Here is a 23,077-nt window from a genome sequence, read left to right on the forward strand (position 1 = left end):
TAGGAAAAGATTACTGTCTTAATATTTTGTTGCTGTCAAGTACTTAAAGAAGTGATTGGTATCGCTAGCTGATTTTTTTATGATAATTGGTTTGCGTGTTTATGACTATCCACCGTTGTGAAGACAACCAAGGTAATCAATGGCATTTAAAAGGAGCGGAGGATTCAGCTGAAATTACTATGAATTAATTTAACGATTGTATTTTAAAATCTACGATACTTTTAAAGAATAAAAGTAAAATATTTTACATCAACGTTGGAGAATTATGTCTTTTCGTGTTTTAAATGTTTGCAAGGAATCGACATATTTGTTCTTGGAGAGCTTTTTTTTTTTTTTTTTTTTTTTTGCCTATGAAAATGAATACCAAAGTGCAGTTTGATTTTAACAGACACGAATTTAACAGTTTCAGTAAGTTTATCGAGGCTTTTTCCAGCTCATATTACTGGACTGTGTGAAGTAGTTGTTTTTAGGTTATAAGAAAGGCTGCTTGAAAATAATTTAGAACACAGCAGTAATGTGGTATAGACCTTATGATGAATTAGCTTTTTTCTTTTATATTACTTGCTTCAAATGAGAAATTATATCACATTACGAAAATTATGAAGTTTAAGCCTCTTCTTTAAATGTTCAAACTTTTGTTTATATATTTTTTGAGAGAAAATTATAGTTTCCATGATGCACAACATCGCCGTATTTTTTTCTTCATACTTGAAAGATCTTTAAATTTTTGATTAAAAATATAATAATGAAAAGGGACAGTAGTTTTCAATATGAAATGTAATGGATGTAATATCTCACGTCCCAATTACACCCTACCCTATTCCCCTTCCTTTTATTTATTGTCGCGAAGTGAGTGACCCTATATGAAGCATCAAAATCTTTTTAATATAACTCATCCCACCCCATTGCCCGGTCATTCCTTTTCACTGTAGAGTTCGGAGGGAGGGCGGTGGTGGGGTAAGCTCATATTTTCGGCAGCGGGGTCAATAACAGTAGTAGGAAACATGCCTCAGTTGCTCACTTTTTCATGCCTCAGTTACTCATGCCTCAGATGCTCACTTTTTCATGCCTCAATTACTCATGCCTCAGTTGCTCACTTTTTCATGCTTCAGTTACTCATGCCTCAGTTACTCACTTTTTCATGCCTCAGTTACTCACTTTTTGAGGTCAATGTCAGGATTGCTCAGTCCGTTTGGAGATTTTTACGTAAGGTTTTGTTTACAAACAACCCCTTCCCTTCCCCTTTTTTGGGGCCATTGTCAGGATTACTCACTTTTTGAGGCCATTGTCAGGATTGCTCAGTCCGTTTGGGGATTTAAACGTAAGTTTATGTTTACAAACAACCCCCCCCCCTTCCCCCGAGCTACTACCAACCCCCCCCCCCCCCCCCCCCGCCCCCACAGGGGGCGTTTTCTGTATCTATGGTCACCGGCAGGCTTAGAGTTGTCTATCTTGAATGACGCACCCTTCTTTCCCCCTCCCTCCCTTCCCCGACCCCTAGGGGGGGGGGAGCGTTTTCTGTGTTTGTGGTCACCGACAGGCATGGATTTCTCTATCTGGATGACCCACGCCCCTAGATAGTGACATTATTCTTACCAAGCATGCAGTTTTTTTTTTTTTTTTTTTTTTTTTTTTTTTTTTTTTTTTTTTTTTTTTATCATTAGACACGCATTTGTATGCAGACGAGGCTCTCCTCCCCCCAGACCACAGTCCTTTCAATTTAAGCCAATGGAAAAGTACCCATCTCTCTGTGCATTTTTTTTCTAATCCTAAGAGACACACACACACACACTTTTGTGCCAACGGGAGGCAATCGAGTTCACATGCCTCCCCCACCGTTATCTCTCTCTCTCTCTCTCTCTCTCTCTCTCTCTCTCTCTGTCCATTTGTTTTAAGGCCTTTCGCTTACATTAACATATATGGGTAATAATCACTTACATTGACATATATGGGTAATAAAAAACATATTACAACTTAGTTTCTTTCATTATACGAAGCATACGTGCAAAATAACATTTCGTGAATAAAGACATAGCATTTAGTGGGGAAAAAAATCTGACCCTAACATTTGCACGCGGCAAAATAACATTTCGTGAATAAAGACATAGCATTTAGTGGGGAAAAAATCTGGGCCTAAACACATTCATTTGAAACCCTAACATTTGCACGCTTAAAAGCGGTAGGAAAAATTTTTTAATTACGTTTCTTCAGCAGTTGGCATATCTTCATTGAAAATTCAGGTTTTGTATATTTCCAGATGTACATACACGGTCTTGAATTTAAATGAAGAAGATAGTATAATAACACTGTTACGTCATTTTTCTTTAAGTCGGTGGTGGATAAATGCTTCTTGATTTTCCTTAGGGCGGCGCAAACTCCATTTAGACTTACGCTATGCGTAAAATATAGGCAGAAGAATGCGCACAAAGCCGAATTGTAATTTTGCATTCGCATATTATTTATGAAACACTTCATGGAAGAGTACCTTCGTAGAAAATCAGTAAAGTATACCGAATGATCTTTTGGCTGCATCCCCAATGGGTAAAAAAAAAAATAATGTTTTCTACCGGACTTTTCTGTATTATAAATACAACCCAGTGCCCAATTTCGCGATACTGATGTGATGGCAAAGTATTCACAATAAGTAAGATGGGTTTTGTCCTTATCAAGGTTATCTTGAAGTCGACCAACGAGGCCCTCCTCCCCCTGACAACATTCCTTTCAATTTAAGCCTATGGGAAACTACCCATCTCTCTGTCAATTTTTGTTTTTGTTTTTGAATAAGTAGCGAAATGTACGCCAAGATTTCAAGACTACATCACTATTGCGTTGTTTATATTGATAATAACAATAACTAGAGCATCAGTAACAATATTAAAATTTACGGTAATAATGATAACAATAACCATATATTTCATTTTATTCGATTGTAGTGCACGGTGTACTTTATTGACGAGAGAAAAAAAACAATAAACAATATACATTTACTTTATCCTTTTAAGAAATTGAAGAGTTTAATTTTTATTCCTCAGCAATACAGCTAATCATATTATTTATAATGTTCCGTTTACGAACTTTCAAATATGAAATGAAAGATATGTTGATGTTTTATGTTATCCCTATCACTAAAGACGTATGTTAGGGGATATATGAAAATTAGTTCCACATATGTCAACTCTTCACCAACTAATATCCTTCACACACAAACCCAAGCGCGCACGCACGCACGCGCGCACACATAACACACACACACTTAATTATTCCTTATTTATTACAGAATCCAGTATTGCAATCGTGTATGTTATTCCAAAATCGGAGTTTAAGCGAAGAGGAAGTTTCTCCAAAATCAGAGTGGATCCGACTTCATTTGATAATGAAAATCGTTTAAGCAAAGAGGAATTATTTATACCCGATATTACTTTTTGAAGATTCAAGTAAGCAATGTGTGAAAAATGGATCATCAAACAGCCCGCTAAGTTAGATTAGATACAAATTTAGAGGTCACCCCCTCTCTATCCATCATTACACATTACTTTAGTAATGTTTCGGGATTAGCACTGGTTAAAACTGGGAATTAGGAGGGAATACAGTTAATGAATGTTTAGTTCAGTCGTGATATGGCATTCTTTTTTTCCTCTGTCCTTTTGTATTTGCTACCTCCTTGATCTTTCCCAATATTTGAGTACAAGAGATAGAGACCGAACGAGTCACTTATGTTTGATTTGTAGATAACAAAGTGATTGTCGACTCGATAATGCAACATTATTCTTCCTTTAATACCATTATTCATGACAGAAACGGCAGCGTCCAATCATCATTTTAGCTCAAAGTAACTAGTATTTGGGTAATGAAAATGAAGTAGTAAGATTTGGAATAAATTTCACGAGTACACTTTTTGTAACTTGTTATGATAAATCCTCAAGCACAAACATGCCACGTCTCTTTAATGATCGGCTACTAATTTACAGATATACGTGGCACTTACACCCATGGAAAACATTTGAGAAAACCTTCACTATAACTTTATGTATATTTTGTTTATGCTTTTTTATGCAACATTTGACATCATATACTCTCTAATATCACACACAATGTAATACCCATCCTTTTTCTAATATTGCTTGGTCATGTAATGAATAACGTTTTGCGGAATATTGCAACCTAAAGAATCAAACTAACCATCAGTGGATATATACATTGGTCCCGTTTCTGGTTCCTTCCCTTTTCAAGATCCTGACCCATGTCCGTGACAAAATTACGACTACAAGAAACTTTCTCCCTACTATTTTTATCCCCTACCACTTTTCACCCCCACCCCCCACCTAGTAAGCAAACAAAGCTTTAATCACATGAGCTAAGCCATTATTTTTCTCAAAATAAACTGTATATTTTAAGTGAAACTATACACTAAAAATTGCATTCCATCTAAATTTAAGTTGCTTTCTTATCGTTGTCTTAGAAAGTTTATTCATTTATCTATTTATTTTTTGCAACCATGTCCCTCTCGTACATTTCTTCCTTGAAAGGAAAACGAAGTGACAAAGAAAATTGCATAAACGAGAAACATAAAGACAATGTGTTAAAACAAGAACCCATCGACATTGTGAAAAATTCTACAATGGTTGTCGTCTCCGTTTTCACAATGACTATAATTCAAGTAAGCCGGTTATACTTGCTACCGTTAGTAGTCCTTCACTTGCTTTACCTAATGAGGACTTGAGAGCCAAAGAGGTATAAATGCCATGAGAGGCAAAGTGAAAAAACTCCGGATGCTATTCAGTCTTCTATTACTCCGATTCACACTAATTTATGGAAATTGTGTGGGACCTGCCCAGGAATGAAACTATGACACAAGCAAAAGTTACATATATTAGGCGCAGATACTTGGCAAAGAAAAAAAAAATACGCTGCTATCGAAAAAAGAAAAGAAGAGTGACCTTATAAAATGGAAGAATTGTAAATTTTTATTTGTGTACTTTGATAACATTTTAAAATCATTATCTTAAATTGCAGAGATAGGTAACAACTCACAATGAAATAAACAGGGGAAAAAAAAGCACAAATTGAAATGTATTGGTTGAGCGAAGGGTGTAATTTTGGTGTAGTGAATATTTAAGGAGAGAAAATTTGCTGGGGTGGAAATTTAGTTAAGCGGAAATTTTGTAAGGAGAATTTTCGAGGTGGATTTTTCGGAGGGTGATGAGTTAGATTTTACGGGTCACCGCTCCCGTGATACTGGGAGATGGCCGGTGCACTTTTCATCGTGTGTAAATTATTCACAGTAAAAACATCTGTGTAAACTGAAATGTGAGATTAGTTCAATGCAACAAGCGCATTTACAGACTGCATTCCGCTATAAATCTCTCGGCATGCGTTGCATATTTTCATTGTATGCGTTACATATATTCATTGAATTCCATTTCTGAAATAATATAAGGATATCTCTTAATACTATAACATTAGTTCTATGCAACTCACCACTACTGATATACTTCCTAAGTGTACAGTACATGAAACAAAGCGGTGACACAGAATTTTTCGCCACGTATAATATTTGTTACTCACTGCTCACAATTCAGTGCATTTAGTGACCAACCTCACTCCAGAAATAAAATGACTGAGTCTCCTACCATATATTAATAGTGAAAGTTGATCTTAATCGTAATTATGATTCTGAGTTATGCATGCTATTATGCTTTAGTTTACCGTATAGTAGAATGAAGACTGAATTTTATGATATAAGTCCTGGCATCACTGGCCAGATAATGTTTAGGGAGACATTTGCGGTAATGAGCGAAATTCTAAGCAACGAGGGAGGGCGCGTGCGTGACCTTTGAACAATTTCACACCCGCACCACCGCATCATCACATGGTACGTACCGGTATTTTCTTTCAGGTTCGTGTTTATTTTACACCATGGAAGTTGCCAACGTGTTATGCTTTCACTTTTCGTTTTTACTACTACAGGTATTTCATTGTATACATTTACTTATTTGTAAGTATTATATCATTATTGTTTGCCTGATGCGTTTATGGGGGAGGCATTTTCATACTCCGATAATTTTTTACAAGGAATTTTACAATTATAGCGTCAATTCCGCTCTTTTTACTCACATTTCTCGATTCTGAAATAGTTTGGAGTGAGAAAATTCTGAAATTTCTACTCAAATACTTCCTTCAATTTATATTATGGTCTTTTTTTACTCCACCTTTTTACTGAAGAGACCATTCCATTTAGAGGATATTGACTAAGTTCCAGATTTTACATTCACGCTGAAGTATCAATGGCACATTTCTATTCTCTTTAATAAGCTTGGAAACCCACTTTCAAATGGCATACAGCTTTAAAAATGGTGGCCAATGAATACTTAGTTTTGATACTACAGAAACATGCATAGTTTGTCTGCTTACAACAATACTAAAGGAAGCATGTGAAAGGGTTAGTCAGCACGAAAGAATGATTAGATATGGATGAAAAAAATCTTCTTTACACGCCGTCATTTCAAAGTAAACTCCTTATACTTTTTATTTTTCCCCTTTGGTGGGGGTCGTGTAAGCATTTTATGGACCGGGGTGGGGGTGGGGGGGGGGGTTGCTAATGTGCCTATGAAGGGTTCGCTCTTTTATCTCAGTGTAACAGGTGTACATATTCCATACTCATTATTAATTACGCACGTGGCCTAAATGAAAAAAAAAAAAATATTGACAAAAAGGCGAAATCTATTACAATAGCATACCATGAACATTGCAGGAATACATGTTAGCATAATGGGGCATACGTAAGGTAAGGTAAAAAAAAAAAAAGATACGAGAAACTGAGAGAAAAACATACCAAGGAGATGACTAATATTCATCCTTTACCGAAACTCCACATATACTATACAACGGAACAAGTAAATATTCAGCACATATTCAAAGTTGCCTACAGTATACACACACGCAGACACCTCAGTAGTAGGTGTTAAACAACTTTTCTATACTCCTGGTGTTAACATCATGATAACCATGCTTTAGGACTCGTATCTTTTTTGTTTTTCCTTTTTTTCTTTTTTTTCCAAGACACTGAATTTCTCGTGAGGTTTTGATATGTAATTTGAGGTAGCAAGTACCCACCTCTTCTTTAAAGGTTGACTCGATGAAGAATGCACCAATGACAGCGTAATATTTGATAGATTTTTATCAGGAAACTCACATTAAAAATAACATACAATGAAAGTACATGAAATTACAACATATCATATAGTGTTATCACTTCATCAATATCCATTACCGAAATGAAATTTAAGGTCTCATTAGTGGTGAAGATGATTCTGAGATATAAATGATTATACGAAGGACCCGTTATACATTCTGAAGTAGTGTATACAAAAAATTTGAATAACGTCCTATGGGTATACATTATACAGTAGATATTTTCATACCAAATTTCAGGTCATATGGTTTAAATACCAAGGCATAGGAGCAAAAAATTAAATATTTTGTCAGAATGAATAGCCGAAAAACACTTAAATTAAACATTTCGAAGGAATGTATAAGAAAAACGCGAATTACATCCTTTTTGCATATATCCAAGGTATACACATATCAAACTTCAGGTCATTTAGTGAAATTATGAGGGTACAGAATATAAATCGCGTTTTTCTTATACATCCCTTCGAAATGTTTAATTTAAGTGGTTTTCGGCTATTCATTCTGACAAAATATTTAATTTTTGGTTCCTATGCAAGACTTTGGTTGCAATATCATGAGCAAGTATCCCTAATTAAGCTCTTTCTGAGAGCTGAACGCACAGGACAGTGGGATTTGCTCCTGTATTGTGTACGAGAGATGCTTCCACATTTTCATGCTGCGGGCATCTACATTATGCCAAAGCTGCACAGATTTATTTACAGCAAATGATTGAACTTTCCAATACAATGGCAAAGAAGGAATATGAGAAACTTACAATTGATGGATTCTTCACAGTGTGTCGCAGCAATCGTTATTGGTCAGGGACATGGAGTGATATGATAATTGAGCAGTATCTGATGAAGGGATTTAAATCTTCTGTGGGACTTACACATGGCAGGGGTATTACCGAGAGCACTTTAGCCCAGTGGATAAAATCAATGCCAACAAGTACACAAGTTTGTGATGCTGTGGAGAAATTTACTGGTGTTTCGTCTGCAACAACTGACCAGCATGTTGAATTGAGAGAATCACGACAGTTTAATGATGAGAAGCACTTACAAATATTGCAGAACGGACTACGATCTCACTCTCCATTTCAAGAAACTTTTAGTGGGTTGGTATCCTTAGGAACAAGAATAATTGCTGATGAATTAATGAACTGTGACACAGCAAAATCAATTGGCTTAAAAGAAATGCATGATATGGATGGCAGGAAGTTCTCAACTATGCACTTAAAAAGAAAGAACGCAGTACGGTCAATATCAGTCATGAGGAATGGACTAAAAGTTCGTGAGGATGTTGTTGCAGTGAACTCTCAACAGCTTTTCAGCAGAATAATATGTGTTTTGAAAAATTATAACCAACTTGTTAATTATATGACTTAAGAATTGGCCCCTAAACCTCCTTCACTCTTTGACGACACCTAAATGAGAAAAGGGCACAAAGCAGCCTTAGTGACTAAATTGGAATCATATGGACCTTGGGAAGGGTTAGTTTCAGATGAATACCAGTATGTTGTGGATGGTGGTCATCTTCTTCATAAAGTTGTGTGGCCAAGGCCAGCTAGGTATCGGGATATTTTTCAAGCCTACACAGGTTATGTAATCAATCATTATGGCAAAAATGCAACAATTGTTTTTGTTGGCTACCCAGTGACACCAACAACCAAATCTCAAGAGCAAAATCGTAGGGCATCCAAGCATTGTTCTATAGAAGTTGAAGTCAATGAGGAATGTTACTCAACGATACCGCAAGCAGATTTCCTGTGTAATAAGCGTAACAAGACACTGCCGATCAGTAAACTGAAGGACCACATGCAGCGTGCTGGCATTACAGTTATAGTTGCCAAGGAAGAGGCAGATATGTCTATTGTTCAAACTTTTTGGTCATTAGAAAATAGTGGACATAATGTAGCAGTGGTGGGTGACGACACAGACTTACTAGTACTTCTAGTATCTCTTTCTAAATCATCCACAAAAATGCATTTTATTAAACCTGGTAAAGTACACAACCCCAACAAGATCTATGATATTAGGAAACTTATATCTAACCTGGGACATCTTCGTCAACATCTTCTGTTCCTCCACGCTGTTACAGGCTGTGACACAACATCAGCTTTATATGGGAAAGGAAAGAAAAAGGCCTTTGATATTTTGAAGAAGAGCCAAGACATATGCAATACAGTGTCTGTATTTAATAACCGAGAAGCATCTAAAGATGAAGTGGCCAAAGCTGGCGAAACTTTCTTCCTTTCTATGTACGGAGCGGAGAAATTTCAAACATTGGACGGGTATCCTTTGCATGCTTATAAGAGAACAGTTGCAAAGATGTCACTTAAATCTGAGTTTCAGTTATGAACATTGCCACTAACAAGTGATGCAGCTCGCTTGCACTCGTTTAGGGTGTTCTACCAAGTACAGCATTGGCATGGTAACCATCTCTCTCCAGTCGAATGAGGATGGGAGAGTTCCAAAAATGGGCTGAAACCCATCCCTTCAATGAAACCTCCAGCTCCAGATGACTTGTTACATTTAGTCAGCTGTAACTTTCGCAAAGGATGCCGCCATCAATGTGAATGTCGTAGGGCTGGTACATCATGCTCATCCATCTGTGGACAGTGCCGTGGTGTTGGATGTGAAAATTCACTACCATTTGAGGAGGATGTTGAAGAAGACGCTCATGAGATGGAAGAAAACTTAACATAAAGAATTTTTGAGCTCTGAGTGTGTTCTATTCAAATATAATTCAATCCATATTTACTTTAAAGAGAACCTTATATGACATACCTGTCCCACAATTACTTTATGCAAACCTGCTGTTATATTTTTATGTGTTTGAGAGCTTACATTTTTATTAATGAAAAATCTCGCAGTTGAAATATTTTCTTTCGTATTTATTGTTATTGCACATGTAAGTATAAACAAAGTGTATGTATTATTAATCCTACACAAGGTATTTGTCTGAAACCTCATTAATATATCAGGCATCCTTCTCTATTCTAAAAATAAAAAAGGCACGAGATCCTTTCACTGCTATTGTAAATTTCACTATTAAGAAATGAATAATGATGCCTATCAAAACATTGTTCAATGATTTATCTGAATGATTGCAAATCAACACTTCTTAATTAAAAAAGAAAAAAATGTTTGATTCTGTACGTGAAAATTTGACATTTCAAGTTTTCTATATATTTTCCTCCATAACTTTTTTATTTATGAATATGAGTATAAACTTGTATATATGTTTCAAAAGAAGAAAGTTTGCTCTATAACTTTTGTTTAAAGGCATTTTGTCATTTAGGACACCAGTTCTGTAGAAATTGTCTTTGAAAATAAATTCATTACTTTAATTTCAATATTTTTTTATTTTTTATATAGATTTTCTCTTTTTTTAAATTAATCTAGTGATTATTATAATACAATCAATTTTGAACATCTTTTATTGAGTGGTGTTTTTTGATAAAATTTATATTTTTCGAGATATTTGAATTTTAAGGAAATCCAATATGGCGGCCATTTTCCATAATGGCGGCTAATGCAAGCGTGGGAGACAGTGGGACTTTTAATATGTTGTTCAGGTCACAATTCTCTATACCTGTGCAAAGTTTCAGCTTTTATCTAATTATTTCCCAAAACCCCAATTTTGACCTATCGTTCCTGGGTTACTACTACTGAGGTGCCTGCGTGTGTGTATACTGTAGGCAACTTTGAATATGTGCTGAATATTTACTTGTTCCGTTGTATGGTATATGTGGAGTTTCGGTAAAGGATGAATATTAGTCATCTCCTTGGTATGTTTTTCTCTCAGTTTCTCGTATCTTTCTTTTTTTTTTTTACCTTACCTTACGTATGCCCCATTATGCTAACATGTATTCCTGCAATGTTCATGGTATGCTATTGTAATAGATTTCGCCTTTTTGTCAATATATATTTTTTTTTTCATTTAGGCCACGTGCGTAATTAATAATGAGTATGGAATATGTACACCTGTTACACTGAGATAAAAGAGCGAACCCTTCATAGGCACATTAGCAACCCCCCCCCCCCCACCCCCACCCCGGTCCATAAAATGCTTACACGACCCCCACCAAAGGGGAAAAATAAAAAGTATAAGGAGTTTACTTTGAAATGACGGCGTGTAAAGAAGATTTTTTTCATCCATATCTAATCATTCTTTCGTGCTGACTAACCCTTTCACATGCTTCCTTTAGTATTGTTGTAAGCAGACAAACTATGCATGTTTCTGTAGTATCAAAACTAAGTATTCATTGGCCACCATTTTTAAAGCTGTATGCCATTTGAAAGTGGGTTTCCAAGCTTATTAAAGAGAATAGAAATGTGCCATTGATACTTCAGCGTGAATGTAAAATCTGGAACTTAGTCAATATCCTCTAAATGGAATGGTCTCTTCAGTAAAAAGGTGGAGTAAAAAAAGACCATAATATAAATTGAAGGAAGTATTTGAGTAGAAATTTCAGAATTTTCTCACTCCAAACTATTTCAGAATCGAGAAATGTGAGTAAAAAGAGCGGAATTGACGCTATAATTGTAAAATTCCTTGTAAAAAATTATCGGAGTATGAAAATGCCTCCCCCATAAACGCATCAGGCAAACAATAATGATATAATACTTACAAATAAGTAAATGTATACAATGAAATACCTGTAGTAGTAAAAACGAAAAGTGAAAGCATAACACGTTGGCAACTTCCATGGTGTAAAATAAACACGAACCTGAAAGAAAATACCGGTACGTACCATGTGATGATGCGGTGGTGCGGGTGTGAAATTGTTCAAAGGTCACGCACGCGCCCTCCCTCGTTGCTTAGAATTTCGCTCATTACCGCAAATGTCTCCCTAAACATTATCTGGCCAGTGATGCCAGGACTTATATCATAAAATTCAGTCTTCATTCTACTATACGGTAAACTAAAGCATAATAGCATGCATAACTCAGAATCATACTTATGATTAAGATCAGCTTTCACTGTTATCATATGGTAGGGGACTCAGTCATTTTATTTCTGGAGTGAGGTTGGTCACAAAATGCACTGACTTGTGAGCAGTGAATAACAAATATTGTACGTGGCGAAAAATTCTGTGTCACCGCTTTGTTTCATGTACTGTACACTTAGGAAGTATATCAGTAGTGGTGAGTTGCATAGAACTAATGTTATAGTATTAAGAGATATCCTTATATTATTTCAGAAATGGAATTCAATGAATATATGTAACGCATACAATGAAAATATGCAACGCATGCCGAGAGATTTATAGCGGAATGCAGTCTGTAAATGCGCTTGTTGCATTGAACTAATCTCACATTTCAGTTTACACAGATGTTTTTACTGTGAATAATTTACACACGATGAAAAGTGCACCGGCCATCTCCCAGTATCACGGGAGCGGTGACCCGTAAAATCTAACTCATCACCCTCCGAAAAATCCACCTCGAAAATTCTCCCTACAAAATTTCCGCTTAACTAAATTTCCACCCCAGCAAATTTTCTCTCCTTAAATATTCACTACACCAAAATTACACCCTTCGCTCAACCAATACATTTCAATTTGTCCTTTTTTTTTTCCCTGTTTATTTCATTGTGAGTTGTTACCTATCTCTGCAATTAAAGATAATGATTTTAAAATGTTATCAAAGTACACAAATAAAAATTTACAATTCTTCCATTTTATAAGGTCACTCTTCTTTTCTTTTTTCGATAGCAGCGTATTTTTTTTCTTTGCCAAGTATCTGCGCCTAATATATGTAACTTTTGCTTGTGTCATAGTTTCATTCTTGGGCAGGTCCCACACAATTTCCATAAATTAGTGTGAATCGGAGTAATAGAAGACTGAATAGCATCCGGAGTTTTTCACTTTGCCTCTCATGGCATTTATACCTCTTTGGCTCTCAATTCCTCATTAGGTAAAGCAAGTGAAGGACTACTAACGGTAGCAAGTATAACCGGCTTACTTGAATTATAGTCATTGTGAAAACGGAGACGACAACCATTGTAGAATTTTTCACAATGTCGATGGGTTCTTGTTTTAACACATTGTCTTTATGTTTCTCGTTTATGCAATTTTCTTTGTCACTTCGTTTTCCTTTCAAGGAAGAAATGTACGAGAGGGACATGGTTGCAAAAAATAAATAGATAAATAAATAAACTTTCTAAGACAACGATAAGAAAGCAACTTAAATTTAGATGGAATGCAATTTTTAGTATATAGTTTCACTTAAAATATAGTTTATTTTGAGAAAAATAATGGCTTAGCTCATGTGATTAAAGCTTTGTTTGCTTACTAGGTGGGGGGTGGGGGTGAAAAGTGGTAGGGGATAAAAATAGTAGGGAGAAAGTTTCTTGTAGTCGTAATTTTGTCACGGACATGGGTCAGGATCTTGAAAAGTGAAGGAACCACAAACGGGACCAATGTATATATCCACTGATGGTTAGTTTCATTCTTAGGTTGCAATATTCTGCAAAACGTTATTCATTACATACCCAAGCAATATTAGAAAAAGGATGGGTATTACATTGTGTGTGATATTAGAGAGAATATGATGTCAAATGTTGCATAAAAAAGCATAAGCAAAATATATATAAAGTCATAGTGAAGGTTTTCTCAAATGTTTTCCATGGGTGTAAGTGCCACGTATATCTGTAAATTAGTAGCCGATCATTAAAGAGACGTGGCATGTTTGTGCTTGAGGATTTATCATAACAAGTTACAAAAAGTGTACTCGTGAAATTTATTCCAAATCTTACTACTTCATTTTCATTACCCAAATACTAGAGTCTTACGGCTAAGGAAGTAACCTTCCATTATAGATCGTCAAAAAAAAAAAAAAAAAAAAAAAAAAAAGTAGTAGTTACTTTGAGCTAAAATGATGATTGGACGCTGCCGTTTCTGTCATGAATAATGGTATTAAAGGAAGAATAATGTCGCATTATCGAGTTGACAATCACTTTGTTATCTACAAATCAAACATAAGTGACTCGTTCGGTCTCTATCTCTTGTACTCAAATATTGGGAAAGATCAAGGAGGTAGCAAATACAAAAGGACAGAGGAAAAAAAGAATGCCATATCACGACTGAACTAAACATTCATTAACTGTATTCCCTCCTAATTCCCAGTTTTAACCAGTACTAATCCCGAAACATTACTAAAGTAATGTGTAATGATGGATAGAGAGGGGGTGACCGCTAAATTTGTATCTAATCTAACTTAGCGGGCTGTTTGATGATCCATTTTTCACACATTGCTTACTTGAATCTTCAAAAAGTAATATCGGGTATAAATAATTCCTCTTTGCTTAAACGATTTTCATTATCAAATGAAGTCGGATCCACTCTGATTTTGGAGAAACTTCCTCTTCGCTTAAACTCCGATTTTGGAATAACATACACGATTGCAATACTGGATTCTGTAACAAATAAGGAATAAATAAGTGTGTGTGTGTGTGTGTGTGTGTGTGTGTGTGCGTGCGTGCGCGCTTGGGTTTGTGTGTGAAGGATATTAGTTGGTGAAGAGTTGACATATGTGGAACTAATTTTCATATATCCCTTAACATACGTCTTTAGTGATAGGGATAACATAAAACATCAACATATCTTTCATTTCATATTTGAAAGTTCGTAAACGGAACATTATAAATAATATGATTAGCTGTATTGCCGAGGAATAAAAATTAAACTCTTTAATTTCTTAAAAGGATAAAGTAAATGTATATTGTTTATTGTTTTTTTTCTCTCATCAATAAAGTACACCGTGCACTACAATCGAATAAAATGAAATATATTGTTATTATTATCATTATTACCGTAAATTTTAATATTGTTACTGATGCTCTAGTTATTGTTATTATCAATATAAACAACGCAATAGTGATGTAGTCTTGAAATCTTGGCGTATATTTCGCTACTTATTCAAAAACAAAAACAAAAATGGACAGAGAGATGGGTAGTTTCCCATAGGCTTAAATTGAAAGGAATGTTGTCAGGGGGAGGAGGGCCTCGTTGGTCGACTTCAAGATAACCTTGATAAGGGCAAAACCCATCTTACTTATTGTGAATACTCTGCCATCACATCAGTATCGCGAAATTGGGCACTGGGTTGTATTTATAATACAGAAAAGTCCGGTAGAAAACATTATATTTTTTTTTTACCCATTGGGGATGCAGCCAAAAGATCATTCGGTATACTTTACTGATTTTCTACGAAGGTACTCTTCCATGAAGTGTTTCATAAATAATATGCGAATGCAAAATTACAATTCGGCTTTGTGCGCATTCTTCTGCCTATATTTTACGCATAGCGTAAGTCTAAATGGAGTTTGCGCCGCCCTAAGGAAAATCAAGAAGCATTTATCCACCACCGACTTAAAGAAAAATGACGTAACAGTGTTATTATACTATCTTCTTCATTTAAATTCAAGACCGTGTATGTACATCTGGAAATATACAAAACCTGAATTTTCAATGAAGATATGTCAAGTGCTGAAGAAACGTAATTAAAAATGTTTTCCTACCGCTTTTAAGCGTGCAAATGTTAGGGTTTCAAATGAATGTGTTTAGGCCCAGATTTTTTTCCCACTAAATGCTATGTCTTTATTCACGAAATGTTATTTTGCACGTATGCTTCGTATAATGAAAGAAACTAAGTTGTAATATGTTTTTTATTACCCATATATGTAAATGTAAGTGATTATTACCCATATATGTTAATGTAAGCAAAAGGCCTTAAAACAAATGGACAGAGAGAGAGAGAGAGAGAGAGAGAGAGAGAGAGAGAGAGAGAGAGAGAGAGAGAGAGAGAGAGAGATAACGGTGGGGGAGGCGTGAGAACTCGATTGCCTCACGTTGGCACAAAAGTGTGTGTGTGTGTGTGTGTGTCTCTTGGGATTAGAACAAAAAATGCACAGAGAGATGGGTACTTTTCCGTTGGCTTAAATTGAAAGGACTGTGGTCTGGGGGGAGGAGAGCCTCGTCTGCATACAAATGCGTGTCTTATGATAAAAAAAAAAAAAAAAAAAAAAAAAAAAAAAAAAAAAAAAAAAAAAAACTGCATGCTAGGTAAGAATAATGTCATTATCTAAGGGCGTGGGTCATCCAGATAGAGAACTCCATGCCTGTCGGTGACCACAAACACAGAAAATGCTCCCCCCCCCCCTAGGGGTCGGGGAAGGGAGGGAGGGGGAAAGAAGGGTGCGTCATTCAAGATCGACAACTCTAAGCCTGCCGGTGACCATAGACACAGAAAACGCCCCCTGTGGGTGGGAGGGGGGGAGGGGGCGGGGTTTGGTAGTAGCTCGGGGGAAGGGGGGGGGTTTGTTTGTAAACATAACCTTACGTTTAAATCCCCAAACGGACTGAGCAATCCTGACAATGGCCTCAAAAAGTGAGTAATCCTGACAATGGTCCCAAAAAAGGGGAAGGGAAGGGGTTGTTTGTAAACAAAACCTTACGTAAAAATCCCCAAACGGACTGAGCAATCCTGACAAGTTGAGCAATCCTGACATTGACCTCAAAAAGTGAGTAATTGAGGCATGAAAAAGCGAGCAACTGAGGCATGAGTAATTGAGGCATGAAAAAGTGAGCAACTGAGGCATGAGTAACTGAGGCATGAAAAAGTGAGCAACTGAGGCATGAGTAATTGAGGCATGAAAAAGTGAGCAACTGAGGCATGAAAAAGTGAGCAACTGAGGCATGTTTCCTACTACTAATAACTGCTATACTAATACAGATATCCATGTGAAATTTTCAGGGATTGTTAGGATATACATAACCTTTGTTTCTGACAAATTTCATGTTCATACCTGCTATAGACTTGCCCTGATGGTAATTTTTGTACAAAAATTACAATTTTTAGCTAAAAAATCCGTATGCGGCAATGAACTCCTCCTAGAATTTTACAGATATCCAAATGATTTTCACAGGGTTCATTTGGGGTTATGTGAACTACTTGCATTTCAATTTTCATATTGATACATTCAATAGAAAAGTCACAGCAGCCATTTTCCGGAATAGCCCGGATGCCAATTTTCGGCGGCGACGTAAATTCTAATTGAAATTTTCAGGGATTCAACGGACTAACATTTACTTTGTCTATGCCATTTTTCATGTTGATATTTGCTTAGATAAGCCACAGCAATAGTTTGAAAAATCAATTAGCGTGATAGTGAGCGACATCCAACGAGGGAAACATGTTCCAGAGTTGCTCCTATCTAGTTTATTTATTTATTTATTCACTAACGCCCCCCCCCCCCCCCCCCGAGTATATTTAAGGGACCTTGACCGTATGTTTTAAAGTTGCCGTATTGTTGTATCTTTCTCAGGTAGTCACTTTCTCCTTTCTTGTAAAACCCTTAAATCCCTTAGTCCTTTATCACATTCCTATGCAAAATCAAAACTTCCATTCCTTAGTTTAAGATGCATTTAGGTTGTCCTCCTCCTAAGCATCTTCAACTCTAATTTTTTTCCGACTCCACTGTAAATATTAGCTAACAAACAGGCTTATCAGATTTTATCTTAGCAGCCATATCCCTTGTTGATGATCTTAATGCATCGTCTAATACTATTTTAGGATATTTTTATTTTTTGCATAGTTTTGTTTCCTTCATTATAAGTGTTCAGAGCTACATACCTGTAATACACTTAGAAATTTGCCGTTGAATACGGTAAAAATCCTGGAATAAATGTTGACAAGCATTTACCGTTTTAAAAACGGTTATGTTGGCATAAAGGAGTGAGTGATATTACGGCTACCAACCCGTAAAAAATGATAACAAGGTATGGTAGAATTAAGGTTGCCTGTATTTTACTGATGTAAGATTAAGAACAGTATATCTTTACGGAGAATTTCCGATTAATATTGCGTTTTTTTAACAGTTTAAGCTAACACGTTATTGTGAATACCGATGTCTTATCTTTATTGCTGTTATCTGAATTAGAACTTACATATACAGAAATAGTGAAAGTCTAGAGAATTATTCACCTTTTCGGGAATCTTTGCGACATCTTTTCGACTTCGATCAGGTCTTCCTCGAGTAATTTGCAAACTGTGTCTGGGTCCTTGCAGGTGTCATCTTTGCAGAAAATTCGTCTGGACCGAGACCTGTGTGACCGGAAATAATAATGCTAACTATAATTGTTGTGGTTGTTTATTGTTGTTGTTATTTTTGTTTTTATATTGACTTTTGCAACTATTATTGCTTTCTTAATTGTAACCTACCAAGACAATTAAATTGTTGAACTCCCAATGTCTAGAATAAATATATTTGGAAAATGGTAAAATTGAATAAAAAGTGAACAAAGACACGGTTTCAATCATTGGGTTCGAAGTTCTGTACCAGAGAATTGGATGTTCAGAAACCCAGTAGTGCCTCAACCAGCTATTCATACTTTCGAAACTATTGTATGGAATAGTCATTGATGTTGAAATCAAATAAGTCTTGTCATGGAGAAGGGCAAAATAATCCCAAAATTATATGCTATCGATGTATGTATTGTTTGTGAACCAGAAACTATAACTATTCAATCAGTTTTGTTAAAGGATGATGATTTTAAAGATTTACTGTTGATAGAAAGAAGATTTTTGACGTAAAACGTGAACCAGAAACTATAACTATTCATTCGGTTTTATTAGAGGATGATTTTAGAAATTTATCGTTGATTGAAGAATTGAAAAAAGATTTTTGACGCTGAACCTGAACCAAAAACTATGTGTATTCATTCATTTTTATTAGAGGATAATTTTTAGAATTTACTGTTGATAGAAAGAAGATTTTTGACGTGGACATTGAACCAGAAACTATAAATATTCGTTCAGTTTTATTAGAGGATGATTTTAAAACTTTATGGTTTATTGCAAGAAGATTTTTGAGGTGAAACTCACGAGAGTACGGCCCGTGGGTCCCTCGCTAGGTAAATAATTTGGATGTCCAGGTCCTCGGCATACAAAAGACGCCAGGCCCATTTTAATGATAAGCGTATGACCTGAAATATAAAGATGAAAATATAAATTCGTATATTTATTTGCTCCTCTTGTGGCCAAACATTTGACATTCCTTTTTTCATTTCTTACAAATCTTAGATTTTGTCTATATGTTTCTTTGTAATTTACTATATATCATTATTGTTTTTTTATTATTATTATTAGCCGGATTTTCTTTTGCTGAAATGCTGTAACATTGACATAGAATAAACCAAAAATAACAGAATGTTGTGATGCTCATATGTGAAGAAACGGGAAAGGAAGAGTGATGAAATACATTTAATACAGATGAAAATACACAATAGGTAAACCTAAACTGAAGTAAGTCGTGAATAAGGCGAGATCTTGTTGTGTATTTGTGCGTCTGTATATATATATATATATATATATATATATATATATATATATATATATATATATATATATATATATATATATATATATGTATATGTATATGTATGTGTGTGTATGTGTGTGTTTGTACATACATATATTTATATGACTGCAATAAGTTGTGAACAAAGCAGATCAAACCACATCGTATTTTGAATAAGTATGAGCGCAAAGAGATGTGCTTAAGAATGCCGAGTTCATCACGAAGTTTTGTCTTGAAGTTTGCTGAGGGATTGTTGTTTCTTAAAGAAATATCTGGAAATCGGTTAGTACTCGATTAACTTTTTTATTCAAAGACTAACGAGTTTTATAATGCCCCTTGTCCCTCTAGCTAAATTATCATCATCATCATCATCATCTACGCCTATTGACGCAAATGGCCTCGAATAGATTTTGCCAGTCGTCTCTATCTGAGTAGGAGAAGGCTAGCCAAATATTTCAGGATAATAAGAAGCTAAAAAGGTAAATGAGAGTGCCACAATTCATAGATGGACAAATAACCGCACCTTCTTGATAGAAAAATAGGCTTATCGAACGACCTTCTTGATAGAAAAATAGGCTTATCGAACGACCTTCTTGATAGAAAAATAGGCTTATCGAACGGGTGATCTTACCTTTGCAATATGAATGTTTGCCGTCTTACACATATCAGAGATAAACGTCGTGTTGGTGCAGGCATCCAGTGGCACACATCTCTTGGAGAAGTAAGAATTCCATCGCATATAGTACTGGAAATTCCTCAGACTGGTGACCTGTTTCGTGTACCCTGGATGGACATGGCAGTGCAAGAGATCGTTCAGGAACTGGAATGCCGCGTTTGATTTGCTGTCGTTCTTGTGAAGGATGACTTCCCTCCACCATCGGAGAGGTTCTGTGCTGCAAAATAGATGGATGGGTTGGAAGGAATCGTTAATGACCGTTTTACTTGAGTTTCCCCGATGCTAAGAAAACTGGGGTAATGGGGTTTTAATACAAAAGGAAAGGTTGGGGTATATAATTTACATGGCCACCAAGAAGTTCTAGAACCCGTCTCATTCATGAATATATTCTAGAGTAAAGCACATTCTGGTTCACTCACCCCATTTATAAGCATCGGGAAACATACGAAGTGTGGTGTGTTATTGAGAAATTGGTATTTTAACTGTTTTGCTGTATAAATTTATATATATGTGGATGGTATGTATGCCTTTAAATGTACTAATGTGTATGAATGACATGCACAGCTTTCAAATCTTGATTCTGTTTTTCTCTGTGTTTTGATAGTAAAATCCATTAATTATCTTTCATGCAGTACTGTCTGGTTAATTTCTGGGCCTACCAAATTTTGCGCATCAATCTAGATTGACAAGTTTTTTTTTTTCTTTTTTTTTTTCCTTTGTTTTTTGTAATCTAGATAGCTTGGTGGTCAATAGGCAAGAAAGGGAGAGGGAAAAACTTGAATGGATCTACTCATTAGGAAAAAAAGGTTTAATGCAGGCATAGGCAACTGTTTTTCAACTGGAGACCACATTTGAATATATCTAAGTTATATCTAAGTGTGAGAGGGTCGCATGATAATACAAGTGTAAAAATCATCACTTGTTCAATATATACTGAATTTTCATGCAATTCTTTCATGTTTTATTTATCATGGTATGGAATTTTTACATAAAACTGACATTTTTCATTATTTACTAATGATGATTAGGAAATTCAATAACCTAGAAGGTCTTGAGGGCCGCAGGTTGCCCATGTCTGGTTTAAAGGAACTGTGGAAATGAGATGTTACATGTTTTTAATATATTCCAAAATTGATTTAACTAAACCATAAATTATTAATGGTTGATGCTTGCAGCTTGCACTTTATGGTTAGGCAGAAACAGCAGAAGACTGTTGTACAAGAGTTGGCAATTGCAGAAAGTGGAGAAGAGATATGAACAGTGGTAAGGTTATGACTCATGAAGAATATGGAGCAGTGAAGTTTTATATGAATTGTGGGAGATGGCAATAGTTGATTAGTAATGTACTGTATAGAATAGATAATTTATGATAGCACATTGAGGGTTAACGGTGAATCACACAATAAATTATGTAAGAAGAGGTAGCTGGGTAAGTGCTAATAATTGGGAAAAAGACTATGCATGGAAGCGAAGTCTATATGTTGAAAGCAATTTAAAAGTAAAACGAATTAAGCTGTCAAGAGGAACTACTTAATTGTTATATTCCGTGTAGTTTATTCAGTAGAACTTCAGAGGTTCAAACAGGCAGCAAATGTTTTGATGTTGAACAGGCTGCCATAAGTCTCTTTTTATATTTTATATATGAAAGATCTGTTTTAATGTTGTTACTCTTCGACGAATATTTTATTTTGATTGTTCATTACTTCTATTTAGTTTATTGATATCCTTATTTCCTTTCCTCTGTTATTTTCCCTGTTGGGGTCCTTGGGCTTTTAGCATCCTGCTTATCCAACTAGGTTTGTAGCTTGGTGAATAATGATAATGATAATAATATAAGGACCTGAATTGTTGAGAATTGTGGCGATATATTTTTGATTATTGCTTGCAGCCTGAAAGCTGTTACAATTAGATTGTTACCTAATGTTGACATTAGCATAAAAGACTAACAATAGAATAGCGTTAATGTCGATGCGTCCAAATTAGCATGTCGAACTTAACAGCTTTTGTCATGTAGGTTGATTGGAGTCCGATGGTGGTTACTATGCACCCTGCATCGAAGAGACAGAGCATTCTTCTTTATTTGTAAGTGCATTATGTGTTGCACACGCATTGCAAAAGATGATTAAAAGTTAGTGTAACTGAAAGTAATCGATCAAAATGTTTTGAAATAGTTTGGTTTTGTGCTGATGGAAAAAATGGAAGACGATTCGTTGATGGAAAAGATGGAAGACCTGGATAAATTCTGGGTTTATGATGGGTAAGAGACGTTTATAAGAAAAGACCCAGATAGCCCAAGGCAAGAAAATTTGCTTTGGGTAGCCCTACTGGAAAATAGAGCAGTGTCTATAGGAGGCTCGTTAAAGTAGGTCACTACGCGCCTTCTGTTTCGGTGTACAAACAAATAATATTGATAATGTTTTATGGACATTATACTCATTAACAATGGTTAAGTTATTATTTCCTCTGGAGGTAATGGAGGTAATCCCTTTTAATATGGAATCATGATATATATATATATATATATATATATAAATATATATAAATATATATTTATATGTTTATATATATATAAATATATATATATATATATATATATAAAGAGAAAGAGAGAGAGAGAGAGAGAGAGAGAGAGAGATCTTTGCATATAGATTTGTGTATCTAAATATATTATATATATGTATATATATATATATATATATATACAGTATACTGTATATATACATATATACGTGTACTTTATATATTATATAAATAGCCTGTATATGTGTATATAAATAGCCTGTATATGTATGTATGTATATATATATATATATATATATAAATATACATATATATATATATATATATATATATTTATATATATAT

The 23,077-nt window shown here is 35.2% G+C and overlaps 1 protein-coding gene across 2 annotated transcripts in view; it reads right to left on the reverse strand.

Moving 5' to 3' along the window:
• Window positions 1-23,077, reverse strand: part of LOC137640562 (carbohydrate sulfotransferase 5-like) — a 33,075-nt gene that overhangs the window by 1,328 nt on the left and 8,670 nt on the right. For both annotated transcript variants that reach the window (XM_068373079.1, XM_068373081.1), the window contains exons 3-5: window positions 20,168-20,429; window positions 19,062-19,162; window positions 18,162-18,281 (exon numbers count right to left, since the gene is read on the reverse strand). In XM_068373079.1, coding sequence (XP_068229180.1) covers window positions 18,162-18,281; window positions 19,062-19,162; window positions 20,168-20,429 — 483 coding nt within the window. The remainder of the gene's footprint in view (window positions 1-18,161; window positions 18,282-19,061; window positions 19,163-20,167; window positions 20,430-23,077) is intronic.

This window comes from Palaemon carinicauda, chromosome 5 (assembly GCF_036898095.1).
Source record: "Palaemon carinicauda isolate YSFRI2023 chromosome 5, ASM3689809v2, whole genome shotgun sequence".
NCBI classification, from domain to species: domain Eukaryota; kingdom Metazoa; phylum Arthropoda; class Malacostraca; order Decapoda; family Palaemonidae; genus Palaemon; species Palaemon carinicauda.